Below are 25823 nucleotides of genomic sequence, written 5' to 3' on the forward strand. Positions count from 1 at the left end.
ACCTCAATTCCACATAAGACAAGTCTGCCCATTCCTGGTATTAGTCTAGTAAACCTTCTCCGAACCGCTTCCAACACATTTACATCTTTCTTTAAATAAGGAGACCAATACCGTACACAATACTCCAGATGTGGTCTCACCAATGCCCTGTACAACTGAAGCATAACCTCCCTACTTTTGTAACCAATTCCTTTCAATAAACGATAACGTTCTATTTTGCTGGTTCAAATCCCACCATGGCAGCTGGTGGAGTTTAAATTCAGTTAATAAATCTGAAATTGAAAGCTAGTCTCAGTAATGGTGACCAAGAAACTATCATCAATTGTTGTAAAAAAACCATCTGGCTCACTAATGTCTTTTAGGGAAGGAAATCTGCCATCTTTACCTGGTCTGGCCTACATGTGACTCCAGACCCACAGCAATGTGGTTGACTCTGAAATGGCCGAGCAAGCCATTCAGTTGAAGGGTAATTAAGGGTGGGCAACAAATGCTGGCCTTGCCAGCGACACCCACATCCCATGAAAGAATTTTAAAATTTCATCTCGCTTATCTCCCACCCTTCCCTTTTGTTCTCTTTCCACCCCCCCCCACCACCAACTCTCATCAATTCACCTGCCTTAAAACCTGTTAACGTTTCTAACTTCTTCCTGCCTTATTGAAGAACCATCGACCTGCACATGTTTACTCCGTTTTTCCCTCTCCACAGACACTGCCAGATCTGCTGAGTATTTCCAGCATTTTCCGTTTTTTAATCCCCTCATCTCCTGCCTGGTTCTTTAGCCAGTTATTTTAAACCAGCCATCTCTGGTGCCATCTCAGCCGCTTCTACCAGTGAAAACAGCTCTTTATCTATTCTATCTGTTTACTGTTGTCTGTATTAAGAACATGGGAACTGGAGGGGGCCATTCAGCACCTTGTGCCTGCTCCACCATTCAATCAGATTATTGACTGGCCCACATCTCAACCCCATTCAGCTGCCTTGCTCCCTATCGCTTTGATACCTGTACCGGAACAGAGGTTTAACGCTCACGGCCCTGAAAGTTCCAATTCTTCCCCAGCGTCTGCAGGAATTCACAGAACCCCACTAGTCTTTTTGTGATATAAGTGTTCAAACACTGCAGCAATTTTCAAGTGTTTGTCCTCCTTGTAAGCAGGTCATTCACCAACACGAGGTGTGGAGGCAGTGGAATTGTCACCCTTCCCTTTCAATGTAGGAGTTAGGAGCAGGAGTAGGCCATTCGGCCCCTCGAGCCTGCTCTGCTGTTCAATAAGATCACGGCTGATCATCTACCTCAACGCCATTTTCCCACGTTATTCCCATGTACCCTCAATATCTTTACTATCTAGAGATTTATCAATACTCCAGGTGCAGTCTCACCTCTATATAACTGCAGTAAGACATCTTTACTCCTGTGCTCAAATCCTCTTGTAATAAAGGCCAACATACCATTTGCCTCTTTAATGGCTTGCTGTGCCTGCAGGGAGTGAGAATATTTGACAGAGAAAGCAGAAGGAAAAGAAATCTGATGTTATCATCAGGAAAAATATTTTAATCCCTGTATTTATGCATTTGAATCTGTCCCGTTTATGAAATTTCAATAATAGAGGCCTTCGTAGAGCCAGTAGGGTCATCGAACCTGTGCCAGCTCTTCCAGAGAGCAGCCCAGATCATCCCACTTCCCTGCTCCTTTGCCCACATCTCTGCAATATTTTCTCAGCGTATTTAGCCAATTCCATTTTGAAAGCTACCGTTGAATTCATATCCACCACCCTTCTCCCGATCCTAACCACTCCCAGTGTAAAAGAAGTTTTTCCTCATTCTTTTGCCAATCACTTTAAGTTTGTGGCCTCTGGTTATCAACCCTTCAGCTATTTGGAAAAAGTTTCTCAGTCTATCAACATAATTGGAATAACCTCATCCCCAGAAACGTTCTGATAAATCCCTTCCAAAGTATTCATGTCCTTCCTAAAATGTGGTGCCTGGAGTTGGACCTAACACACCAGCATGGGACACATTAGTGTTTTATGGACATGTAGTTTATCTTCCTGGACTTTGTACTCTATTTATAATGCCCAATAACTGAGACTATGATACTTTTAAAATGAAAGAAATAGCTTGAATTACATGGCACCTGGCAGACACCATCCAGGACAAAGCAGCCCACTCGATTGGCACCACATCCACAAACATTCACCCCCTTTGCCAACGATGTATACCATCTACAAAATGCACTGCAGGAGCTCACCAAGGCTCCTTAGACAGCACCTCCCAAACCCACAACTGCTACCACCTCGAAGGACGTGGGCCTCAGACACATGGGAACACCACCACCTGGAAGTTCCCCTCCAAGTCACTCACCATCCTGACTTGGAAATATATCACCGTTCCTTCATTGTCGTTGGGTCAAAATCCTGGAACTCCCTCCCTAACAGCACCGTGGGTGTACCTACACCACATGGACTGCAACGGTTCAAGAAGGCAGCTCACCACCACCTTCTCAAGGGCAACTAGGGATGGGCAAGAAATGCTGGCCATGAATGAATAAAATAAAAACCTTTCATAGCCACAAGATGGCCCAAAGCGCTTTACAGCCAATGAAGTACTTTTGAAGTGTGGTCACTGTTGTCGTATTAGAAACACGGTGGCCCATTTGTGCACAGTAAACTCTCACACACAGTGACGTGATAATGACCAGACATTCTGTTTGTATCATGTTGACTTTATTAAGCATCTGTATGTAAAATAAAATAATTAACTTCTTCAGGATTAAATAACAACCTTTAGTGTTTCAATTCTGTAATGGCAGAAATCTTCAAACAGTAACACTGAAGCAATATGATAGTTCATTAAATTAGAGAAACACAGCAACCATGTAATGACTCCACTCATCCCAGCCTCAATCACGCCTGGAGACGGCACTGTGGAAAATAACTGGGACGGGTTTTATGTGCATCATTTGTATTATGTAGCTATCTGCTACTCGTTGTATTGTGATGGTGAAATGACTGTAGTTTTAGTTGTGAGTTCAGAGGCTCTAAATTGAAACAACAGATGTGCTTCCGACTCACTGGCTGACACATTAGTGCCAGTATCAACTTGGCAAAAAAATAAACAATCCAAACCTTTCCACTCATCCCTAAGTAACTCACCCGATTCACAACTTGTCGGTTCTTTGCTGGGTGGAGGGCATTTGGCCGGCTTTTTGCCTTTGTAGCCTTTCACCTGCCGAGCCTGATTTCGAATAAACGCATTCAAGGCAGGTCTGTAGGGAGCCGCCAATCAGGTAGTGAAGATCATCATCCCCCTCTACCAGCCCTGGGCACTTGCGGCCTCTGAGACCTCTCGGGCCACCGATCCCCGCTGTAGAGCAGAACCCCTTGCCCTGCTGCAGGGCCACTTTTCATTCACTCATGCAATGTGGGTGTTGCTAGCAAGCCCAGCATTTATCACCCATCCCTCATCCCCTTTGAGAAGATGATGGGAGGCTGCCTTCTTAAGCTGGCCCCGTCCATGTGATGACTTTTTATAGCATTTTCATATACCTGATTGGCTTTTGAGGCCATTTCAGAGTCAACCACATGGCTGGGTGGGCCTGGAGTCACGTGTAGACCAGACCAGGTAAGGACAGCAGGTTTCCCTTCCCAAAAGGACATGAGTGACCCAGATGGGCTTTTACAACCTTCTGGTAGCTTCGTGGTCACCATTATTGATACTAGCTTTGCTTTTTGGATTTATTTAATTCACTAAATTCCAATTCAGGGTCTGCCATGGGGGGAGATTTGAGGTCTGGATTATTACTGGTCCAGTAACATGACCACAGTGCAATTGTACCCACTGCGACCTGCACAAGGTGTCTGTCTTCCCTAAATTGTGTGGGCTTCAATGGGACTGAGTGGAGGAAAGCCTGAACTTATGCCTGTTCTTGCCTCTGAGGGACTGAAGAATAGCATCATATAGAAATTACAGCATAGGAACAGGCCATTAGCCGGACAACGTGTGTTCATAAGACCATAAGACATAGGAGCAGAAATTAGGCCATTCGGCCCATTGAGTCTGCTCCGTCATTCAGTCATGGCTGATAAGTTTCTCAACCCCATTCTCCCGCCTTCTCCCCGTAACCTTTGATGCCCCACAGGAGGGTCCTCCCAGCGTGGTTTATCTCACCGCGCCCCCCCCCACCTCCTCTTTATTTTATCTATAAAAAGTTAAGTTAACATCATTTATGTTTAAAAAATTACATATGCAGATTCCTGAATTTAAGGTTCATATTTTGGTGAAAAACAGGAGTTAAGGTCCATGATCGGATGCAATTAAGAGTCCGAGATTTCGACGTCAAATATGTGTTGGTGCCATGTTAGCAGGAGGCCGCCATTACATGGTGCTTCTCACGTACTAAAGCTCACCACAGCTGGAAGGTATTGACTCGTGACCAGGTAGCTACAACAAAGCTTAAAACTGCGGCACCCGGTCCTGACGTGTTAAGTCCAGACTCTGACTTGCCAGCTGCAGTCGCCGTGGAAACCACCCAAGAGTCCCTTTAGAGGTCCACGATGGCTTTTATGAACATGACATCGTCGGTAACGTAGTTGTGCCAGTTGGCGCGGAGCTGGGCGATGGAGAGGAACTCTGGGCAGCCGCTGGCGACGTTCGTAGCATGGACGGGCCTCCGGAAGGAGGCGGAGCTCACATCGGGTTTGAAGGCTGATACCACATGATGATGTCTCTCGCTCTGATCCAACAGCTTAAAGGTCACCTGGAGTTAAAGAAGAAAGAAAGTTCACTCCTTTATCTCCCCACTTTCTTCAGGTTCTGTTCTCATTTGAAAAAAAAAGGCCTGGATTTTTTTCTTTCCCGGGAGCTCCTAGCCAGAGAGTGGATAAAACATGGAACTCGCTAGCACAGGGAATGGTTGGGGCGAACAGCATTAAACACATGAAGGAGACAGGAATAGAAGGGTATGTTGACATGATAGGATGAAGTAAGGCTGGAGGAGGCTCATGTGGACCATAAACACTGGCATGGATCTGTTGGCCCGAATGACTTGCTTCTTGTGCTGTACAGTCTATGTAAACCCAACCTGAATCCTCACTGTTGAGATGCTACTTTTAAATTGTTTTAAATTTATTTGTTACAATAAAAGTCTTAAAAAGGGAAATCTTGTCTTTGGTTTTTTCTGTTGGTCATTTGGGAGATTCACCTCTTTTAAAAAAAAGTTATCGGTCTCCGCGGGGATCGTAATGTTATATATCGTCTTTAACATAGTGATACGTCCTTAGGTGCCATGCAGAAGGGTCATCAAACAACATTTGTCACCGAGCCACAGAAGGAGGTATCTGGGTAGGTAAGCAAAAGCTTGGTCAAAGAGATAAGCTTTAAGGGCATTTTAAAGGAGGATGAGGAGGAGAGAGATAGGGAGGTTTTAAGCGAGGGAGGGAATTTCAGAGTTTAGGAGCTGAAGGCACGGCTGTCAATAGTGGAGCGATTTAAATTGTAGATGTGCAGGAGGCCGGAATTGGAGGAGTGCAGATATCTGGAGGGCTCTCGGTGAGAGGAGGAGAGTGGGATGCGAGGCCATGGAGACAAGGATGAAAATTTTTTAACTGTGGTGTTGACGGAGAAGGAGCCAACGTAGGTCAGATAGCAGAGGGGTGATGAGTGAACGGGACTTGGTGCGAGTTAGGATATGGGCAGCAGAGTTTTGGAGTGTCATTGCTGATTAGTGACCCACATCAGAAAGTGAGGGTGTGCTTACAATAGTGACCTGGTTGTGCTTCCTCCACAGTTGGATAGCTTGCATACACTCACTGCTGAGGGTTGCATGGCTGTTTGAGCGAAGTATTGGAGACTGGCTGGCACCAGTTATACCCCAGTGAGAGGCTCAACTGCTTCAGGAAAGGAGGAGAGGTCCATTCCTGATCTGCATGGTTCCGACATGCCTTTACCCATTGAATGGACGCTCGTTTTCATTTCTATTTAGTTCAGTGCATTACATACATATTGAATTGCATTGCATTTAAACAGAAACAGGCCATTTGGCCCAACAGATCCATGCTTGTCATCATGCTCCACATGAACCTCCTTCGACCTTGCTTCAGCTCATCGTGTGACTGGATCCTTCTATTCCTCTCTCCCTCATGTGCTTCTCCAACTTTCCCTTAAATGCTATTTCGCTCCATGTGGCAGCAAGTTCCACATTCTAGCCACTCTAAAGAAATAAAGACGTTTTCCCTGAGTCCCCTATTCAGTTTGTTAGTGACTGTCATATGTTTATAGACCCTCATTGCTGTTCCCGGCAAAAAGTGGAAACACCATCTCTAAGTCTACCGAGTCCGACTCTTTCATAACCCTAAAGACTTTGATCAGCTCACTGCTCCATTCATTCCTCATTGTGTTGTAAAGTCCAATTACCTTCTTGCTGAATGGCCACTCTAAAATGGCATCGTATTTTCCCTTCATTATGACCAGGAAGAGTGAGAGGTGAGTGTTTGCTCCCACTCCATCGCCGTTCAAATATAGCCGCAGACTGAGCTTGTATCCACAGTAAGATGTGAAGAATGCTGGAAGAGAGAGAAAGATAAGGCATAAACATTCCATCCAGAATCATACACGCTGTTACATTGATATTAAGCTCGTACCTTTTACCTCATTGATCCATCATTAAATTTTGACCCCTTTTTTTTTCACATTGAGAAACCGTGTGAAAGGTTCACAGGACAGGACACTGCCCCAGTGTCTGAAAAGAGTTGGAGAGAGGAGAAAGCTTGTTAATTGAAAGAGGAAGAGTGTAAGAAATTCCAGGTAAAAAGAAGATAGTGTAGACCTTCTAGAAGACATAGACAAGTTGGTGGATTGGGCAGACAAGTGGCAGATGAAGTTCAATGTGAAGCAATTCATTTTGGTAGGTAGAACATGGAGAGACAGTATAAAATAAAACGTACAACTCTACAGGGGGTGCAGGAGCAGAGGGACCAGGGGATATATGTGCATAGATCATTGAAGATGGCAAGAAAGGTTGAGAGAGCGGTTAATAAAGCATATAGTATCCTGGGTTTTTTCCAGAGGGGCAAAGGGAACAAGAGCAAGGCGATTATGCTGAACTTGTATAGGATACTAGTTTAGCCTCAGCTGGAGTATTGTGTCCAGTTTTGGGCGCCGCACTTTAGGAAGAATGTGAAGGTATTGGAGAGAGTGTGGAAAAGATTCACGAGAATGGTTCCAGGGATGAGGAACTTCAGTTATGAAGATAGTTTGGAGAAGTTAAGACTGTTTTCCTTGGAGAAAAGAAGGTTGAGAGGAGATTTGAAAGAGGTATTTGATAGAGGGATGTGGACAAAGTGGATAGGGAGGAACTGTTCCCACTCATGAAAAGATTGAGAACCAGAGAGCACAGAATTAAAGTAATTAGTAAAAGAAGCAAAAGCGACATTGAGGGAAATCTTTTTTCGAACATCGAGTGGTTAGGGTCGGGAATGCACTGTCTGAGAGTGTGGTGGAGACAGGGTCAATCGAGTGGTTAGGGTCTGGAATGCACTGTCTGAGAGTATGGTGGAGACAGGGTCAATCGAGTGGTTAGGATCTGGAATGCACTGTCTGAGAGTGTGGTGGAGACAGGGTCAATCGAGTGGTTAGGGTCCGGAATGCACTGTCTGAGAGTGTGGTGGAGACAGGGTCAATCGAGTGGTTAGGGTCTGGAATGCACTGTCTGAGAGTGTGGTGGAGACAGGGTCAATCGAGTGGTTAGGATCTGGAATGCACTGTCTGAGAGTGTGGTGGAGACAGGGTCAATCAAGTGGTTAGGATCTGGAATGCACTGTCTGAGAGTGTGGTGGAGACAGGGTCAATCGAGTGGTTAGGGTCTGGAAAGCACTGTCTGAGAGTGTGGTGGAGACAGGGTCAGTCGAGTGGTTAGGATCTGGAATGCACTGCCTGAGAGTGTGGTGGAGACAGGGTCAATCGAGTGGTTAGGATCTGGAATGCACTGTCTGAGAGTGTGGTGGAGGCAGGTTCAATCGAGTGGTTAGGGTCTGGAAAGCACTGTCTGAGAGTGGGTGGAGGCAGGGTCAATCGAGTGGTTAGGGTCTGGAAAGCACTGTCTGAGAGTGGGTGGAGGCAGGGTCAATCAAGGCTTTCAAAAGGGAATTAGACTGTTATCTAAAAATGAAGAATGTACAGGGTTGCTGGGAGAAAGCAGGAGAATGGTACTAAGTGAGTTGCTCATTCACAGCCAAAAATCCTTCAGGTCAACTAACATCAGAGGCAGAGATTTCAGATATGTTCAAATGCTTCCTAACTCTGGAAGCTCAAGTAAACATAGATTATGATACAGCAGTGACTATGCTTCTGAAGTATTGCCATTATTGGAACATAGGAAGTGGCAGTGAATCTGCGCAGATCAGGACAGGAGTAGGCTGTTTGGCCACTCGAACCCATTCCACCATTCAATAAGATCATGGCTGATCATCTACCTCAACACCACCTTCCCACACTATCGCTGTATCCCTTGATGCCATGAATATGTAGAAATCTATCGACCTCAGTCTTGAGCACACTCAGTGACTGAGCCTCCACAGCCCTCCGGGGGTAGAGAATTCCAAAGATTCACCACCCTCTGAGTGAAGAAATTCCTTCCTCATCTTAGTCCTAAATGACCCGGTGAATTAGTAATGAAGCCGTACATGGGGAGAAGATCGAGGGAACCCTTCCGTCAATGGCATCTTGCAACTTGCGGCTGAAATCAGAGATTTCCCAGACTAACGTGCCATCGTATGAGGTGCTTTCCAGGGATTCGAGACGAAGTTGAAGGTCAGCTATCACCAAGTCCTTGAGGCAAATAGATTTCTCGTGCTGCCGTATCTGGTAAAGTAATTTTAAGATGGTGAAGAGAAAAGCTGAAGCTTGCCATCACAACCAAATTAGCAACGGGGTCCTTGTTTGCTGGTATTGTATCACAAAACAAAAACTCCTCAGTGTTCCCTGCACACCACTCAGTCTGTTACTGAGTCATGCAGAAAGCAATGGTACTAGATTCTATTGCGATTGATTGCAAAATAGCTGAAATGGGTAGCAGTATGGGTCAAATACATTATGCCCCACTACCCTCGGGCAAAGAAGACGGGAGAGGGCATAGAATTTAGAGCACAGAGGCTCTCTTAGAGCATAGAGTCCCCCAGTGCCTTTGCCTTTTTTATAATGTGGAGGGCAGAACTGCTCCCTCCCAGGACTCCATTGTGCTCTGACCAAGGTCCAATGCAAGTTGAACATCCCTGCTGTTCAACTCTAGTTCAACCCCAGTACTTCATTTCTATTTTTATGGCCTTGTTAACTCGCATTGCTGCTCATAATGATTTGTGTATCTGAATCGTACCAGACCTCTATGTTCCTCTAACCCATTTCGACTCTTATTTTCCAAGGAAGACGCCTTGTCCCTCCGACCAAAAGGCAAGAATCAGGATTAGCTATAATGAAGCTCATTTGCCATTTACATAACAGTTCTACTCATTACTGTCTTGTATTTTGTTGCAAACCTCATTTATTAAAATTGATGAGACTGCATCCTCCCCCCAGTTTGGTGTCACGTGTAAATTTTGACATTGCACCACTGATTCCTGAGTCCCTATCGTTTACGTACAGCCAGGGTTTCCATTCATGACCACTTTTCTTTTATACATTCACGGGATGTGGGCTTCACTGGCTGGGCCAGCATTTATTGTCCATCCCTAGTTGCCCTTGAGAAGGTGGTGGTGAGCTGCCTTCTTGAGCCGCTGCAGTCCATGTGGTGTAGGTACACCCACAGTGCTGTTAGGGAGGGAGTTCCAGGGTTTTGACCCAGCGACAGTGAAGGAACAGCGATATATTTCCAAGTCAGGATGGTGAGTGACTTGGAGGGGAACTTCCAGGAGGTGGTGTTCCCATCTATCTGCTGCCCTTGTCCTTCTAGATGGTGGTGGTCGTGGGTTTGGAAGGTGCTGTCGAAGGAGCCTTGGTGAGTTCCTGCAGTGCATCTTGTAGATGGTACACACTGCTGCTACTGTGCATCGTTGGTGGAGGGAGTGAATGTTTGTGGGTGGGTTGCCAATCAAGTGGGCTGCTTTGTCCTGGATGGTGTTGAGCTTCTTGAGTGTTACTGGAGCTGCACCCCGCCTCCATCAAGATAAGTGACTATTTCCATTGGCAGCAGGGTTGGTAACCAGAGGGTACAGATTTAAGATAATTGGTGAAGGAACCGGGGGCAGGTTGGGGGGGGGGGGGGGGAAATGGGGAAAAAAATTGCAGAGCGAGTTGGTGCGATCTGGCGTGCACTGCCTGCAAGGTTGGGAGTGGGGAGGTGAGTGGGGAGAAGCGGATTCAACAACTTTCCAAAAGGATATGGATAAATACTTGAAAAGGAGAAAAAATTTGCTGGGTCATGGGTAAAGAGCCGGGGTGGGGTTGGGCTACTTTGGAAAGCTCGTTCAAAGAGCTGGGATGGACACACAATGGGCCGAATGGCTTCCTGTGTGCTACACCATTCAATGATACCAAAAAAGGCCACTTGCATTTTTATCGAGCATTATTACATCTTGCGAAATGATTGACATAAACAAATAGGGGACCTGTAGCTATGCAGGCCAACCACCTAATCATGTATCCATTCGATACACGTTAATAAATATTTACCTTGGTCCTTAGCTGTGCAGTCGCTGCCTCTTGCTCCCTCAGCAATCTCTCCTGTGCTAGCATGGCATTGAGAGTGTCTCCCACTTCGCGGTTTAACACAGTGACGATGTTTTCAAACGTCTGCACTTTCACTTTTAGCTCCTCCAGTATCCTGTCCGCCTGTAACTCATTGTCCCCGCGCTGCCTGTTGCACTCTGGATCCTTCTCCCTATCTTTCTCGATCATTTCCACCAAGCTGGGGCATTCGCTCGACATATTGGCCTGTTTCACAAATCCCTGTAAACTCTGGAGCACGCAGTCCAGGTGGTACTGCACGCAGTCCTGCTTATGTTCGTGGACCTTGTGGCTGGAAATCTGCAAAGACACAATCAGCAGCGGCTCATTAAACGTTGCGGTTCCCGGATGAAAGAGGCGACCTAGGAAACATCCAGCCCCCAGCTCGGCACAGGAAAGAGGAGATGGCCATTCGGCCCTTCTTGCCAATTCATTCAGCCCTAGTCTGGCTCAGTGTTAAGGCTGTTGCCCACGTGTTTTGGAACTGTACTCAATCACACGAAGCGCGCAGCACATAAACGCGTTCCATTTATGGACAGATGGCGGCGTAGGGGTAACGTCACTGGACTAGTGATCCAGAGGCCCAGGCTAATGCTCTGGGGACGTGGGTGCAAATCTCACCAGGGGAGCTTAGTGGAATTTAAATCCAGTTAACAAAATCTGGAATTTAAAACTAGAGTAAGTGACGGTGACTGTGAAACTATCATCGATTGTTGTTAAAAACCCGTCTGCTTCACTAATGCCCCTTTAGGGAAGGAAATCTGCCGTCCTTACCCGGTCTGGCCTATGTGTGACTCCAGGCCCACAGCAATGTGGTTGACTCTTCATTGCCCTCTTCAATGGCCGAGCAAGCTACTCGGTTGAAGGGCCAATTAGGGATGGGCAGCAAAATGCTGGCCTTGCCAGTGACATCCACATCCCATGAAATAATTTTAACAAAATTCTCCCAAAAGCTTCTTCATGCCATTGTTTAGGTTCCACATGAGCCTCCTCCATCCCACCGAATATAAATAGTGAACAATAGTGGTTCCCGGCAGCCATTCCTGTGGAACACCTCCTGCCTTTCACCATCGTGAGTAACTACCCTTAACCCCCTGACCTTTTCTTCACCAACAGCAGCAAAATGGCACCTGCAGCATAAGCAGCTTCGCATGGGGAGGGGGGGAGGGAGGGAGGGAACAGACTCCGAGCAGGGGTTATGACAGCGTTAGAGAGCTGACGCAATTAGCCGTCACTGGCTTTTCAAGATGAGACGCAATCAAGTAGCAAAACGGGATCGATGAGGAGAACAGGTCATGGGGTCGAGGGCTGGAGCCTGTGCAGTGACTCCACAGTGGACACTTGGCTCGAGTCGGAAGGGGCAGAGGATGCCAACTGGGACGTGGAGCTGGACAAAGTTTTGTGCCAGGCCATGGAAGGATCGGCAGACATGAGGGCAAAGATGTTATGTTTTCAAGTCTCCGCTCCAGACACTTGAGTATAAAATTGACGCCGATATTCCCAGTGCCAGTAACCATGGAATTGTACACTCTCAGAGGTGCCACTTTTCTGAGGAGACATTAAACTGTGGCCCCCACTGCCCTCCCAGATAAACCTGAAAAAACACATGGCCCTATTTCAAGGAAGAGCAAGGGTAGTTCTCCCTTGTGCCCTGATGCCAATATTGCCCCCTCAGCCAATATCAGTAAAAGAAAATCAAATGCAGCAAGACCTGGACAATATCCAGGCTTAAGGCTGACAAGTGGCAAGTAATATTCGCGCCACACAAGTGCCAGGCAATGACCATCTCCAGCAAGAGAGAATCTGACCATCGCCCCCTTGACATTCAATGGCATTACCATCGCTGAATCCTCCACTATCAACATCCTGGGGGTTACCATTGACGAGAAACTGAACAGGACTAGCCATATAAATACTGTGGCTACAAGAGCAGGTCAGAGGCTGGGAATCCTGCGGAGAGTAACTCACCTCCTGACTCCCCAAAGCCTGTCCACCATCTACAAGGCACAAGTCAGGAGTGTGATGGAATACTCTCCACTTGCCTGGATGAGTGCAGCTCCAACAACACTCAAGAAGGTTGACACTGTCCAGGACAAAGCAGCCCCACTTGATTGGCACCACATCCACAAACATTCACTCCCTCTACCACCGACGCACGGTGTTAGCAGTGCGTACCATCTACAAGATGCACTGCAGCAATTCACCAAGGCTCCTTAGACAGCGCCTTCCAAACCCACGACTGCTACAACCTAGACAGACAGGGGCAGCAGATAGATGGGAACACCACCACCTGGAAGTTCCCCTCCAAGTCACTCATCATCCTGACTTGGAAATATATCACCATTCCTTCACTGTCACTGGGTCAAAATCCTGGAACTCCTTTCCTAACAGCACTGTGGGTGTACCTACATCACATGGACTGCAGCGGCTCAAGAAGGCAGCTCAGCACCACCTTCTCAAGGGCAATTAAGAATGGGCAATAAATGCTGGCCTAGCCAATGAATTTAAAAAAATGATCTGGTCATTATCACATTGCTGCCTGTGGGAGCTTGCTGTGCACAAATTGGCTGCCAAGTTTCCTACATGACAACAATGGCCACGCTTCAGGAGGATGCTGCACTGGGTGTAAAGTGCTTTGGGATATCTCGATGTCGTGAAAGGTGCTATATAAATGCAAGTTCCTGCTTTCTTCTTCCACTCAGTTCATCTGCACTAAAACCCACCCCCTTTGCCTGTAACGTTCGCCCAATTGGATTCAGCGCTTCACACTCACCATCTCTGTGCAGCCGACGACATTAAAGGGGCACTTCAGCAGCTTTTGCTCGCAAGTCAGTTTATGCTTTTCCTGCAACGACAAGAACAAAACTTGCGATGATGAATTGAAATTAAAATAAAGGATCGCAAGTCAAAGGAAACGATGTTTACTCCCCTCACCCTCCACCTCTTCAACTGCTCCCCTGAAAGCATTGGCTCCCTGCTGGATTCAGAGCCACGGCCTTAGCAATCTGGCCCGGGCTCATCATGTCTAAGTCCAAGTAGTCGATTGCCGTTGGGCTATTCAGTGTGGGAGGCAACAAGAGCTAAACCCCGACCCGAAACTCACTCTATGTTTGAGTGCCGCGGACACACAGATACCAGAATGGACCCCTGGATAGTGATCAGCAGTGAGATTTCGCCCTGTCTCCTCTCAGTCCAGGTCGCCAAACCAATTGTCGGAGCTATCCTGCCACCCTGGCTGAGCTCAGCTCACACTGAGAACCTAAGTTAGGGAACTTCTTGATTTGTATTGCCCAGTCCAACTTCTTGTTGGGGGGCTTTGGGCAGTGGGATCAGGGAAGGCAGGTGTTAATGCTGAAATTGTGCTGGGATAGAGTATGTGCTTTAAGTTGCTAACTGAGAGCAGCTTCCCCCAATTGGGGAAGGATTAGGCTTCAGATTCATTCTTTCCTCGATATACAGCTATTGGATTTAACAGCAGGCTCTTCTTCCTAAGCGAACTGAATTTCAAACGCTTTACGCTGCAGAAATGTCTTTTTTTATTCGTCCTTGGGACAGAGGGGTGTCGCTGGCTTGACCAGCGTTTATTGCCTTTGAGAACTGAGTGGCTTGCTCAGCCATTTCAGAGGGCAGTTAAGAGTCAGCCACATTGCTGTGGGTCTGGAGTCACATGTAGGCCAGACCGGGTAAGGACGACAGATTCCACCCCCCCCCTAAAGGACCTTAGTGAACCAGATGGGTTTCATGATCATCATTGGACCTTTAATTCCACATTTTTATTGAATTCACATTCCACTATCTGCCGTGATGCATTACCCTGGCTCTCCAGTGGCAATATCAGCTTAGGAGAATGGGTAAGGTTAGGACAGGTTAGGAGAATGGGCAAAGAAGTGGCAGATGGAATACAACGTGGGGAAGTGTGAGGTCATGCACTTTGGTAGGAAGAATAGAGGCATAGACTATTTTCTAAATGGGGAGAGAATTCAGAAATCTGGAGTGCAAAGGGACTTGGGAGTCCTAGTCCAGGATTCTCTTAAGGTTAACTTGCAGGTTGAGTCGGTAGTTAGGAAGGCAAATGCAATGTTGGAATTTATTTTGAGAGGACTAGAATATAAAAGCAGGGATGTGCTGCTGAGGCTTGATAAGGCTCTGGTCAGACCACATTTCGAATATTGTGAGCAATTTTGGACTCCGTATCTCAGGAAGGATGTGCTGGCCCTGGAGAGGGTCCAGAGGAGGTTCACAAGAATGATCCCAGGAATGAAAGGCTTAACATATGAGGAATGTTTGAGGACTCTGGGCCTATACTCGATGGAGTTTAGAAGGATGAGGGGGGATCTGATTGAAACTTACAGAATACTGAAAGGCTGGATAGAGTGGACGTGGGGAAGATGTTTCCATTAGTAGGAGAGACTAGGACCCGAGGGCACAGCCTCAGAGTAAAGGGAAGACCTTTTAGAACAGAGATGAGGAGAAATTTCTTTAGCCAGAGAGTGGTGAATCTATGGAATTCATTGCCACAGAAGGCTGTGGAGGCCAGGTCTCTGAGTGTATTTAAGACCGAGATAGATAGGTTCTTGATTGGTAAGGGGATCAAAGGTTACGGGGAGAAGGCGGGAGAATGGGGTTGAGAAACTTATCAGCCATGATTGAATGGCGGAGCAGACTCGATGGGCCGAATGGCCTAATTCCTGCTCCTATGTCTTATGGTCTTATGGTCTAATATCACTACACCACTGCCTCCCCACTGACCCTTATTGTGATATTTGGCAAGCAAATATCAACTGGGCTGTTGCCAAGACTTTGGGCATTTCTGACTCTCACCCTAACATCGCTTTCCGGGTTATTTGTTTTTAAAGATGAAATCCCCAACAAAGTATGTCATTGAGATGCCAGGGCCATCCGCTATTCACACTGAATCAAGGATGACCCTTGGCGGGGGAGGGAGGAGCTGTATCTGAACTCCGTGCGTGACAACAAAAGTTGAACAAACATTTGAAATATGCATTTGTGTCTCATTGACCGTGACGTAGATACTTGCAGTGACGACAATGGGAAAGCTATAAGATGATGGTTTACCTCCAGCTCTCTCAGGGGGCCAGTCCATGTACAGCCCTGGTTTTGACAGGATACTTGGAGGTTCAGAATCTCTTTCGCGATTGCCCTGTCCTTAAAGCACTGCAGGAAGACACAGAGGGCGACCATGAATAAAAGTAAATCGATAGCAATCTCATCCATCAGAAATATCAGCAGCCTTGGTTTGCACTGGATCTGCTTAGAATCCCAGTGGTGTCCAGGCTGGCTGCTGAAGTCAGATTACCCCTTCATAGGAGGTGGGCATCGTTGACAAGGCCAGCAGTTGTTGCCCACCCCTAATTGCCCTTGGCCATTTCAAAGGGCAGTCTGGAGTCACATGTAGGCCAGACCGGGATAAGGACGGCAGATTTCCTGCCCCCAAAGGACATTAGTGAACCAGATAGGTTTTTACAACAATCGATGGTTGTTGTCATGGTCACTATCACTGAGACTGGCTTTATATTCCAAATTTATTGAATTCAGACTCCACCAGCTGCCATGGTGGGATTTGAAGCTGTGACCATAGAGCATTAGCCTGGGCCTCTGGATTATTAGTCCAGCAACATTAACACTAGGCCACCGTCTCTTCGTAGCTGGTAACAGGACATGTATGTAGCAGAACATGCATACTTACTTTCTGTAACATAGCCACTGAGCCATTCTCAACTATTTCATTATCTTTCAGGCAGGAGGGGCATGTCATTGATTCTTTCCTGTTGGCAAAAGAAGGCAAAACCATTTAAGGGGTTATTTTAAACACAGGAACATATATACAGTTCTTCTCATCAGATGCCAGCCTGTCCAACAGTGATAACATTGATACTACACACAGGAGCTTAATATCGATAACACATTTGGACTTTTGGAGCTTATAATGGCGGCTCACACCACTCGCTAATCAGGTAGAGCATAATCGCTAGGATGTGCAGCACCGGCACTGAAGTTCATACAGGACATTGCTCAATTGTGTGGTATGCAGAACATCTTTCTGGCCTGAGGGCAGCATCGTCATGTATGATTTCAGTGCTGGTGTGATGCCGGGTACCTAGGTCAGTATGTCCCAGTGATTGGCTGATTGAATCAAATGTGTATCTTCACTGTTTGTAATAGGCAGAGTACAGACTGTACTCAACCAGCCCGTGCTTGCAAAACCCAAAATAAAACATCTACTGTTAGATGTGACTCTGCTATTGGGCAGCACTTGCTGAACAATCCTGAGTGTGCTAATAGCTACACTAAGAACCAATTTCAGAAAATCCATTGAGCTCGTAATGTGGCTCATTTATGTTTGCTAGAAGTGACACATAGTCATATACAGGGACCCGTTCTCTGCAAACAAAATATGTTCAACAGAATATGTTCAAGCCTTGCGCCTTTTTAAAATTACTTGGGTAATCTATAGTTCCCCATTGCATTCTCCATGGCAACACCTCAGCCAATCAGAGTTGACCTGCAAACCAATCAGCACCTTTTTCTCCTGTAGTATAATTTGTTGTGATCGTTTGAAATTCGGCATTCATGCATTTGTCCTGATGAGTGCAAGATGAAAAGCTTCGGCAACTTATCTCTCTTTTCAGCAATGTACAAGTTCTGCACTACCAAGCGACTGATTATTAAAATCTATTCACGTCCGGAAAGGGACAAGATTGTGGGCCATCTTTGGGACCTTGCACACAGTGGAAACCTCATCGTATTGTGGCTGTACGATCTTCCATTTACATTAATGGGTTTGATAATTGCGGGCAATAATCCCAGCTATTGAAGACAAGACACCATCTGTCCTTGGAATAGTTCCAGCCAGGAACTTTTATCAGAAAAGAAAGAAGTAAATTTCATTTATAAAACCATGACATCAGGACATCCCAAAAGCTGACAAACTTTGCTGACAACTAAACATTTCCGAAGTGCAATTGCTGCTGTGAGATAGGGGGCATAGTGGCCAATGTGCACACAGCAAGCTCCCACACACACAGCAATGTGATGATGAGTGATATCAATTGAAGGCTCATTGTCAACCAGGAGACCTCCTCTGCTCTGCTTTGTAATAAGTCCAACATAGAGGACAGTTGAGAGACAGCAAAACCTCGAGTGCAGCGCACCCTCGGTACTTCACTGGGAGCGTCAGACGAGATGAGGAGCTTAAGGGTGGAATTTTACAGCCCAGTTTCAGCGGGGGTGGGTAAAATACAGCGAGTCCATTCAAAAGCCCATTGGCTTTGGCAGGGCAGTAAAATCCCTCTGGTGTAAAATTCCACCCCAAGTCTCTGGAGTGGGACTTGACCACACAACCTTCTGACACAGAGGCACTGAGCTTAATTCTGGAAGGGTAAGGATTGACCTAATTGAGGTGTTTAAGATGACTAACAAAATTTGGCTGGGTGGATAAACAATACAAGGGGGCAGGCATGACCTTAACATTGGAGCTTGGTCACTCAGAGATGATGTCAGGGAGCACTTCTTCACCCAAAGGCTTGTGGAAATCTGGAACTCTCTACACCTCCGCACTCCTCCACCACCTCCACCAATGCACCAACCCCCCAACCCACCACCACCCCACCAACCCCCCAACCCACCACCACCACCCCACCAACCCCCCAACCCACCACCACCACCCCACCAACGCACCAACCCACCACCACCACCACCTCCCCACCAACCCCCCAACCCACCACCACCACCCCACCAACGCACCAACCCACCACCACCACCACCTCCCCACCAACCCACCAACCCACCACCACCACCCCACCAACCCACCAACCCACCACCACCACCACCTCCCCACCAACCCACCACCACCGCCACCCCCCCAACCAACCCCACCAACCCCATCAACCCACTACCACCACCACCACCCCACCAACCCACCACCACCCCACCAACCCCCCAACCCACCACCACAACCCCACCAACGCACCAACCCACCACCACCACCACCCCACCAACCCACCACCACCCCACCAACCCCCCAACCCACCTTCACCCCACCAACCCCCCAACCCACCACCACCACCACCTCCCCACCAACCCCCCAACCCGCCACTACCACCCCACCAACCCACCACCACCACCACCCCCCACACCAACCCCATCAACCCACCACCCCACCAACCCACCACCACCACCACCCCACCAACCCACCACCACCGCCCCCCACCAACCCCATCAACCCACCACCATCCCCCAACCCCAAAAAGAAAATGGTCACGACTGAGAGCCAATTGAAAAATTGAAAACTGGAGGTTAACAGGGTTTTTTGATAGACAGTGTGCTGGGGATTAAGGCTTACAGAACAACCAGGGCGGATAGATGGGAGCTAAGAGACATGACCTATTGAACAGCAGGAAAGACTTGAGGGGCTGAATGGCCTCCTCCTATATTCAAAACAGTGCAGGAGTAGAATAAGTTCCACTGCAGCGAATGGAACTGAATACCTGGAGCAAATATCCACCCTGCTGTACTTTCTTCCACATCCCCCACCCACCCCCCAAACCCCAATTGTACTAAATCCTTTCAACTGGTCATTTATGCCAGAAATTCTATCTCGCCCGCCGTGAAATAGTGATCATTAATAGACCTGGCGAGTCCAGCCTGAACTTACAACAGCGTCCTGTGGCATATCTGGCAAAACCTGTGGCCACATTCTGTCTGGACTGGATCTCTCATCAGACGCTCACAAGCCCCGCAGTAATACTTGCTGTCGTATTCCCGGTCAGCCCTGGTCACATAACCCAAACACTCCTCGTCTTGGCCGGCGTCCGAGGCTGGAAATGATGTCCAGGAGCTCAGGAGCTCGTCCGCGGGCTTCAGAACCAGCAAACTCATGGCGAAACTTGCAGGGGAGTTAAATATTTCTTTCTCTGGTCGGATGGAGGACCCTGAGTATCAGTTACAGTAAAAAAAAATAAAACAGGCTGGTTAATAAGAGATTTTCACTTCATCAAATTGAAACCTATTTTAAGTCACCACCCCCTCCACTCCACCCTGATATCTATCAGGAGAAGGGTTCGACCCTGTGACAGACAACATGACGAAGCGAAAAGTCCCATGATGTCCAGGGCAGGAATCCAAAAAATGTCCTTCCCCTATCATCTAACTGGAAATCTTACGCAAAACTCCTGACTCAGATGGTAAACTATTTTTAATTTCAGTTTCACTCCCTTTCACTTTTCTCTCTCGAGATCTTGACAGATACGACATTTTCCTTCGATTGTTCTGATGTTCCCAAGCCAGTGGAATATCCCCAATAATCAACCCGGTATAACCCTCACTGAACCCACCCCCCACCGTCAACATCCTGGGGGTTACCATTGACCAGAAACTGAACTGGGCTAGCCATATGAATACTGTGGCTACAAGAGCAGGTCAGAGGCTGGGAATCCTGCAATGAGTAACTCACCACCTGACTCCCCAAAGCCTGTCCACCATCTACAAGGCACAGGTCAGGAGTGTGATGGAATACTCACCACTTGCCTGGATGAGTGCAGCTCCCAAGAAGCTTGACACCATCCAGGACAAAGCAGCCCCGCTTGATTGGCACCCCATCCACAAACATTCACTCCCTCCACCACCGATGCACAGTAGCAGCAGTGTGTATCATCTACAAGATGCACTGCAGCACCTCACCAAGGCTCCTTTTACAGCACCTTCCAAACCCACGACCACTACCATCTAGAAGCACAAGGGCAGCAGATACATGGGAACACCATCACCTGTAAGTTCCCCTCCAAGCCACTCACCATCCTGACTTGGAAATATGTCATTGTTGCTTCACATCTCAGTCCTAAATGATCGGCCCCTTATCTGAGACCGAGCCCCCTTGTTTTAAATTCCCCAACCAGGGGAAACAATCTCTCAGCGTCCACCCTGTCAAAACCCCTCAGAATTTTGTGTGTTTCAATGAGATCACCTCTTATTCTTCTAAACTCCAGATAATACAAACCCAATTTACTCAGCCTCTCATCATAGGACAACCCCCTCATCCCAGGGACCAATCTAGTGAACCTTCGCTGCACCGCCCCCAATGTAAGTGTATCCTTTCTTAAATGCGGAGACCAAAACTGCACAAAGTACTCCAGACGTGGTCTCACCAAAACCCTGTACAACTGGAGCGAGAATTCTTTATTCTTGTACCCCAGTCCCCTTGCAATAAAGGGTGACATGCTATTTGCCTCCCTGGTTGCTTGTAGCACCTGCATGGCAACTCTCTGCACAAGCACATCAACCATGATCTAACTGAATGGCAGAACAGGCTTGAGGGGCTGAGTGGCCTCCTCCTATTCTTATGTTCCTAGATTCAAAATTGGTAAACGAAACTGAGGTTGATGAAGAACAAATGTTTTGAAAGCGTGAAAATGGTAGGAACAAGGTGAAAGCACAGCAATAGCTTTGAGGTCCCGGCTATGAATCATTTAGAGTAAAAGCCAATGTAATGCACCTTAATTTTCACACGGTGAGCTTGAATTCCATGCATACAAAGATTGACACCAAAGCAGAGCTGTAAATGCACATCCAGCTGTTCATATATGTGTAGTAAGATTTTAAAAATGCTGACAAGGCTCAGCAGGTCTAGCGACAGATGTGAAAGAGAAACAGAGTTAATGTTTCAAGGTGCTGACTCAGCAATCAGCCTGAAACATTAACACTCTCTTTCCCCCTCTCCTCAAATGCTGCCAGAACCATTTGATTTTCCAGCATTTTCTGCTTTTATTTCAGATTTCTAGCATCCGCGGTATTTGAAGTATCGGGGTGTTGAGGGCAATGAGGAGCTGGCATGAAAGAGGAGTTGAGGCCTGGGGCAGATCAGCCATGATCTGTGAATGGTGGGGCAGGCTGGAGGGGCTGAATGGCCTACTCCTGCTCCTATTTCTTAAGTCCTTATGTTCTTATTTCGCTTTTGTATCTGTGTAATGGGGTGGCATTTTTCAGGCTGAGGATGGGTTCCCTTCTTCACCAAAAGGCACCAACACAGATGCCTAGGCCACAATATCAGGTCCAAAGTCTCAGAGGCAACTCATTGAGAATCACTGGAGCCATGGATCATCACTGATTATCACTTGCCCCTTTGATTATCACTTTTAAAAAAAATTTGGCTAGCATTTATTGCACATCCCTAATTGCCCTTGAGAATTGAGTGACTTGCTAGGCCATTTCAGAGGGTGTGGGTCTGGAGCCAAATGTAGGCCAGACCAGGTAAGGAAGGCAGATTTCCTTCCCTAAAGGACATTAGTGAACCACATGAGTTTTAAAGACAATTGACAATGGCTTCATGGTCATCATTAGACACTTAACTCCAAATTTTTAATTGAATTCAAATCTCACCATCTGCCATTCGAAACTGATCACCTGGAATACTAGTCCAGTGACAATACCAGTATGGCACCACCTGCACTTACCCCAGGATTCTCACTTGCCCCGGGATTCTCACTTGCCCCGGGATTCTCACTTGCCCCGGGATTCTCACTTGCCCCGGGATTCTCACTTACCCCGGGATTCTCACTTGCTCTGTGGATTCTCACTTGCTCTGTGGATTCTCACTTGTCCCGGGATTCTCACTCGCCCCGGGATTCTCACTCGCTCCGGGATTCTCACTCGTCCCGGGATTCTCACTTACCCCAGGATTCTCACTTGTCCCAGGATTCTCACTTGCCCCCAGGATTCTCACTTACCCCGGGATTCTCACTTGCCCCGGGATTCTCACTTGCTCCGGGATTCTCACTTGCTCTGTGGATTCTCACTTGCCCCGGGATTCTCACTTACCCCGGGATTCTCACTTACCCCGGGATTCTCATTTGCTCCGGGATTCTCACTTGCTCTGTGGATTCTCACTTGCTCCGGGATTCTCACTTACCCCGGGATTCTCACTTACCCCGGGATTCTCACTTGCTCCGGGATTCTCACTTGCTCTGTGGATTCTCACTTGCCCCGGGATTCTCACTTACCCCGGGATTCTCACTTACCCCGGGATTCTCACTTGCTCTGTGGATTCTCACTTGCCCCCAGGATTCTCACTTACCCCGGGATTCTCACCTGCCCGGGATTCTCACTTGCCCGGGATTCTCACTTACCCCGGGATTCTCACTTACCCCGGGATTCTCACTTGCCCTGGGATTCTCACTTGCTCCGGGATTCTCACTTGCCCGGGATTCTCACTTACCCCGGGATTCTCACTTACCCGGGATTCTCACTTACCCCGGGATTCTCACTTGCCCGGGATTCTCACTTGCCCGGGATTCTCACTTACCCCGGGATTCTCACTTACCCCGGGATTCTCACTTGCTCTGTGGATTCTCAGTTGCCCCGGGATTCTCACTTACCCCGGGATTCTCACCTGCCCGGGATTCTCACTTGCCCGGGATTCTCACCTGCCCGGGATTCTCACTTACCCCGGGATTCTCACCTGCCCGGGATTCTCACTTGCCCGGGATTCTCACTTGCTCTGTGGATTCTCACTTACCCCGGGATTCTCACTTACCCCGGGATTCTCACTTACCCCGGGATTCTCACTTACCCCGGGATTCTCACTTGCCCCGGGATTCTCACTTACCCCGGGATTCTCACTTACCCGGGATTCTCACTTACCCCGGGATTCTCACTTGCCCGGGATTCTCACTTGCCCGGGATTCTCACTTACCCCGGGATTCTCACTTACCCCGGGATTCTCACTTGCTCTGTGGATTCTCACTTGCCCCGGGATTCTCACTTACCCCGGGATTCTCACCTGCCCGGGATTCTCACTTGCCCGGGATTCTCACCTGCCCGGGATTCTCACTTACCCCGGGATTCTCACCTGCCCGGGATTCTCACTTACCCCGGGATTCTCACTTGCTCTGTGGATTCTCACTTGCCCCGGGATTCTCACTTACCCCGGGATTCTCACCTGCCCGGGATTCTCACTTGCCCGGGATTCTCACCTGCCCGGGATTCTCACTTACCCCGGGATTCTCACCTGCCCGGGATTCTCACTTACCCCGGGATTCTCACTCCCCCCGGGATTCTCACTTGCTCTGTGGATTCTCACTCGCCCCGGGATTCTCACTTACCCCGGGATTCTCACTTGCCCGGGATTCTCACTTGCCCGGGATTCTCACTCCCCCCGGGATTCTCACTCCCCCCGGGATTCTCACTTACCCCGGGATTCTCACTTGCCCCGGGATTCTCACCTGCCCTATGGATTATTCCTGCACAGCTCTAAGACTGGGAAACAGAGACGGAGGCAGTGCAAGAGGAGGGGGGTGAAGGCGGGACAGAGACCGAGGGAGACGGACACTGGGGCAGAAGGAAAGAGAGAGGAGAGAGTGAGAAGGAGAAAGAGAGAGAGAGAGGAGAGAGAGAGAGTGAGAAGGAGAGAGAGAGAGGAGAGAGACAGTGAGAAGGAGAGAGAGTGAGAAGGAGAGAGAGAGAGAGAGGAGAGAGTGACAACGACAGAGAGAGAGAGAGAGGAGAGAGTGTGTGAGAAGGAGAGAGAGAGTGAGAAGGAGAGAGAGAGGGAGAGAGAGTGAGAAGGAGAGAGAGGGAGAGAGAAGGAGAGAGAGAGTGAGAAGGAGAGAGAGAGGGAGAGAGAGTGAGGAGAGAGAGGGAAAGAGTGAGAAGGAGAGAGAGAGTGAGAAGGAGAGAGAGAGGGAGAGAGAGTGAGAAGGAGAGAGAGGGAGAGAGAAGGAGAGAGAGAGTGAGAAGGAGAGAGAGAGGGAGAGAGAGTGAGAAGGAGAGAGAGGGAGAGAGAAGGAGAGAGAGAGAGAGAGAGAAGGAGAGAGAGAGTGAGAAGGAGAGAGAGAGGGAGAGAGAGTGAGAAGGAGAGAGAGGGAAAGAGTGAGAAGGAGAGAGAGAGAGAGTGAGAAGGAGAGAGAGAGGGAGAGAGAGTGAGAAGGAGAGAGAGGGAGAGAGGAGAGAGAGAGTGAGAAGGAGAGAGAGAGGGAGAGAGAGTGAGAAGGAGAGAGAGGGAGAGAGAGTGAGAAGGAGAGAGAGAGTGAGAAGGAGAGAGAAGAGAAGGCTACACGCAAGTCGTGCCCTGGAAAACCTTGAGCGACAGTACAAACTGATCTCACATTCATCACAAGAGATTAAAAACCACCTAAGCTCATTTTTTAAAAATATAAAATGGTAATTGAAGCGTCCTGGCACTAACTTGTGTCTGTGCTTATTCCTCTACAGTACAGCATTGTGTTGTCACTTACCCTGTGCTGGAGGAACGCCACGTTATCTTTGTGTCCAGCAGTGTATTTGGAAAGAAACTGAATGTATTCTGCCGGAGTTATGTACATTGCCGTTTGGAAATTCCAAATTCGGCGGGGGTGAGGGGGTTTTTCAGTATGTTTCTCTTTGGACTTCCTCTGGAACTTTTGTATATGTGTGTGACTGAGTGTATAAATCCCCTTCAAATCCACTTTACTTTCAGGTTTTGCCAGCTAGTGTTGTGTATCATCAGTCAGTCAGGGGGAGAACTCACGGAACTGAGAGGTTATTTTTTTGTCGCTGCGTCTTCTCTCCTGTTTCTGCCACTCACACAGACACACACACAGACAGACACACACACACACACAGAGACACACACACACAGACACACAGAAAAACACACACACAGACACACACACACACATGCACACAGACAAACACACACATGCACACAGACACACAGACAAACACACACAGACGCACACACACAGGCACACATACACACAGACAGACACATAGATACATGCAGACAGACACACACACATGCACACACACAGACACACATACACACACACTCACAGGCACACTTACACACACACACAGGCACACATACACACAGACAGACACACATACATAGAGACACACACACAAACACAAAAGCACGCGCGCGCACACACAGACACACACACACATAAACAGTCTTCCCCTGTTACCAGATAGGTACTTGATCCTGTATCATTGTCTCCCCATGTTAAAGAACAAAGACGTGTCCACTGACACTTCCCCAGTTTTGGCATTGCTCCCAAGCTGTGATCCTCTCTCAGGTCTCTCTCTTTCTCTCTTCTGTACTCATTGTTTCAGTCTCTCT

General features: G+C 47.9%; 2 protein-coding genes across 2 annotated transcripts in view; one reads left to right on the plus strand and one right to left on the minus strand.

Moving 5' to 3' along the window:
* The window catches only part of LOC144695488 (TNF receptor-associated factor 2-like), a 498558-nt gene that overhangs the window by 279698 nt on the left and 193037 nt on the right, over positions 1–25823 (plus strand). The window lies entirely within an intron of this gene.
* On the minus strand, positions 1289–25244 carry LOC144695570 (TNF receptor-associated factor 2-like). The gene is given in 10 exon segments (XM_078566453.1): positions 1289–4754; positions 6410–6558; positions 8677–8854; positions 10658–11011; positions 13485–13556; positions 15788–15886; positions 16419–16497; positions 19386–19624; positions 19627–19662; positions 24958–25244. Coding segments are annotated over 10 exon segments (1509 nt in total). The 5' UTR covers positions 25045–25244; the 3' UTR covers positions 1289–4538.

The sequence above is a fragment of the Cetorhinus maximus genome, chromosome 21 (genome assembly GCF_964194155.1).
Source record: "Cetorhinus maximus chromosome 21, sCetMax3.hap1.1, whole genome shotgun sequence".
In the NCBI taxonomy this organism is placed as follows: Eukaryota; Metazoa; Chordata; class Chondrichthyes; order Lamniformes; family Cetorhinidae; genus Cetorhinus; species Cetorhinus maximus.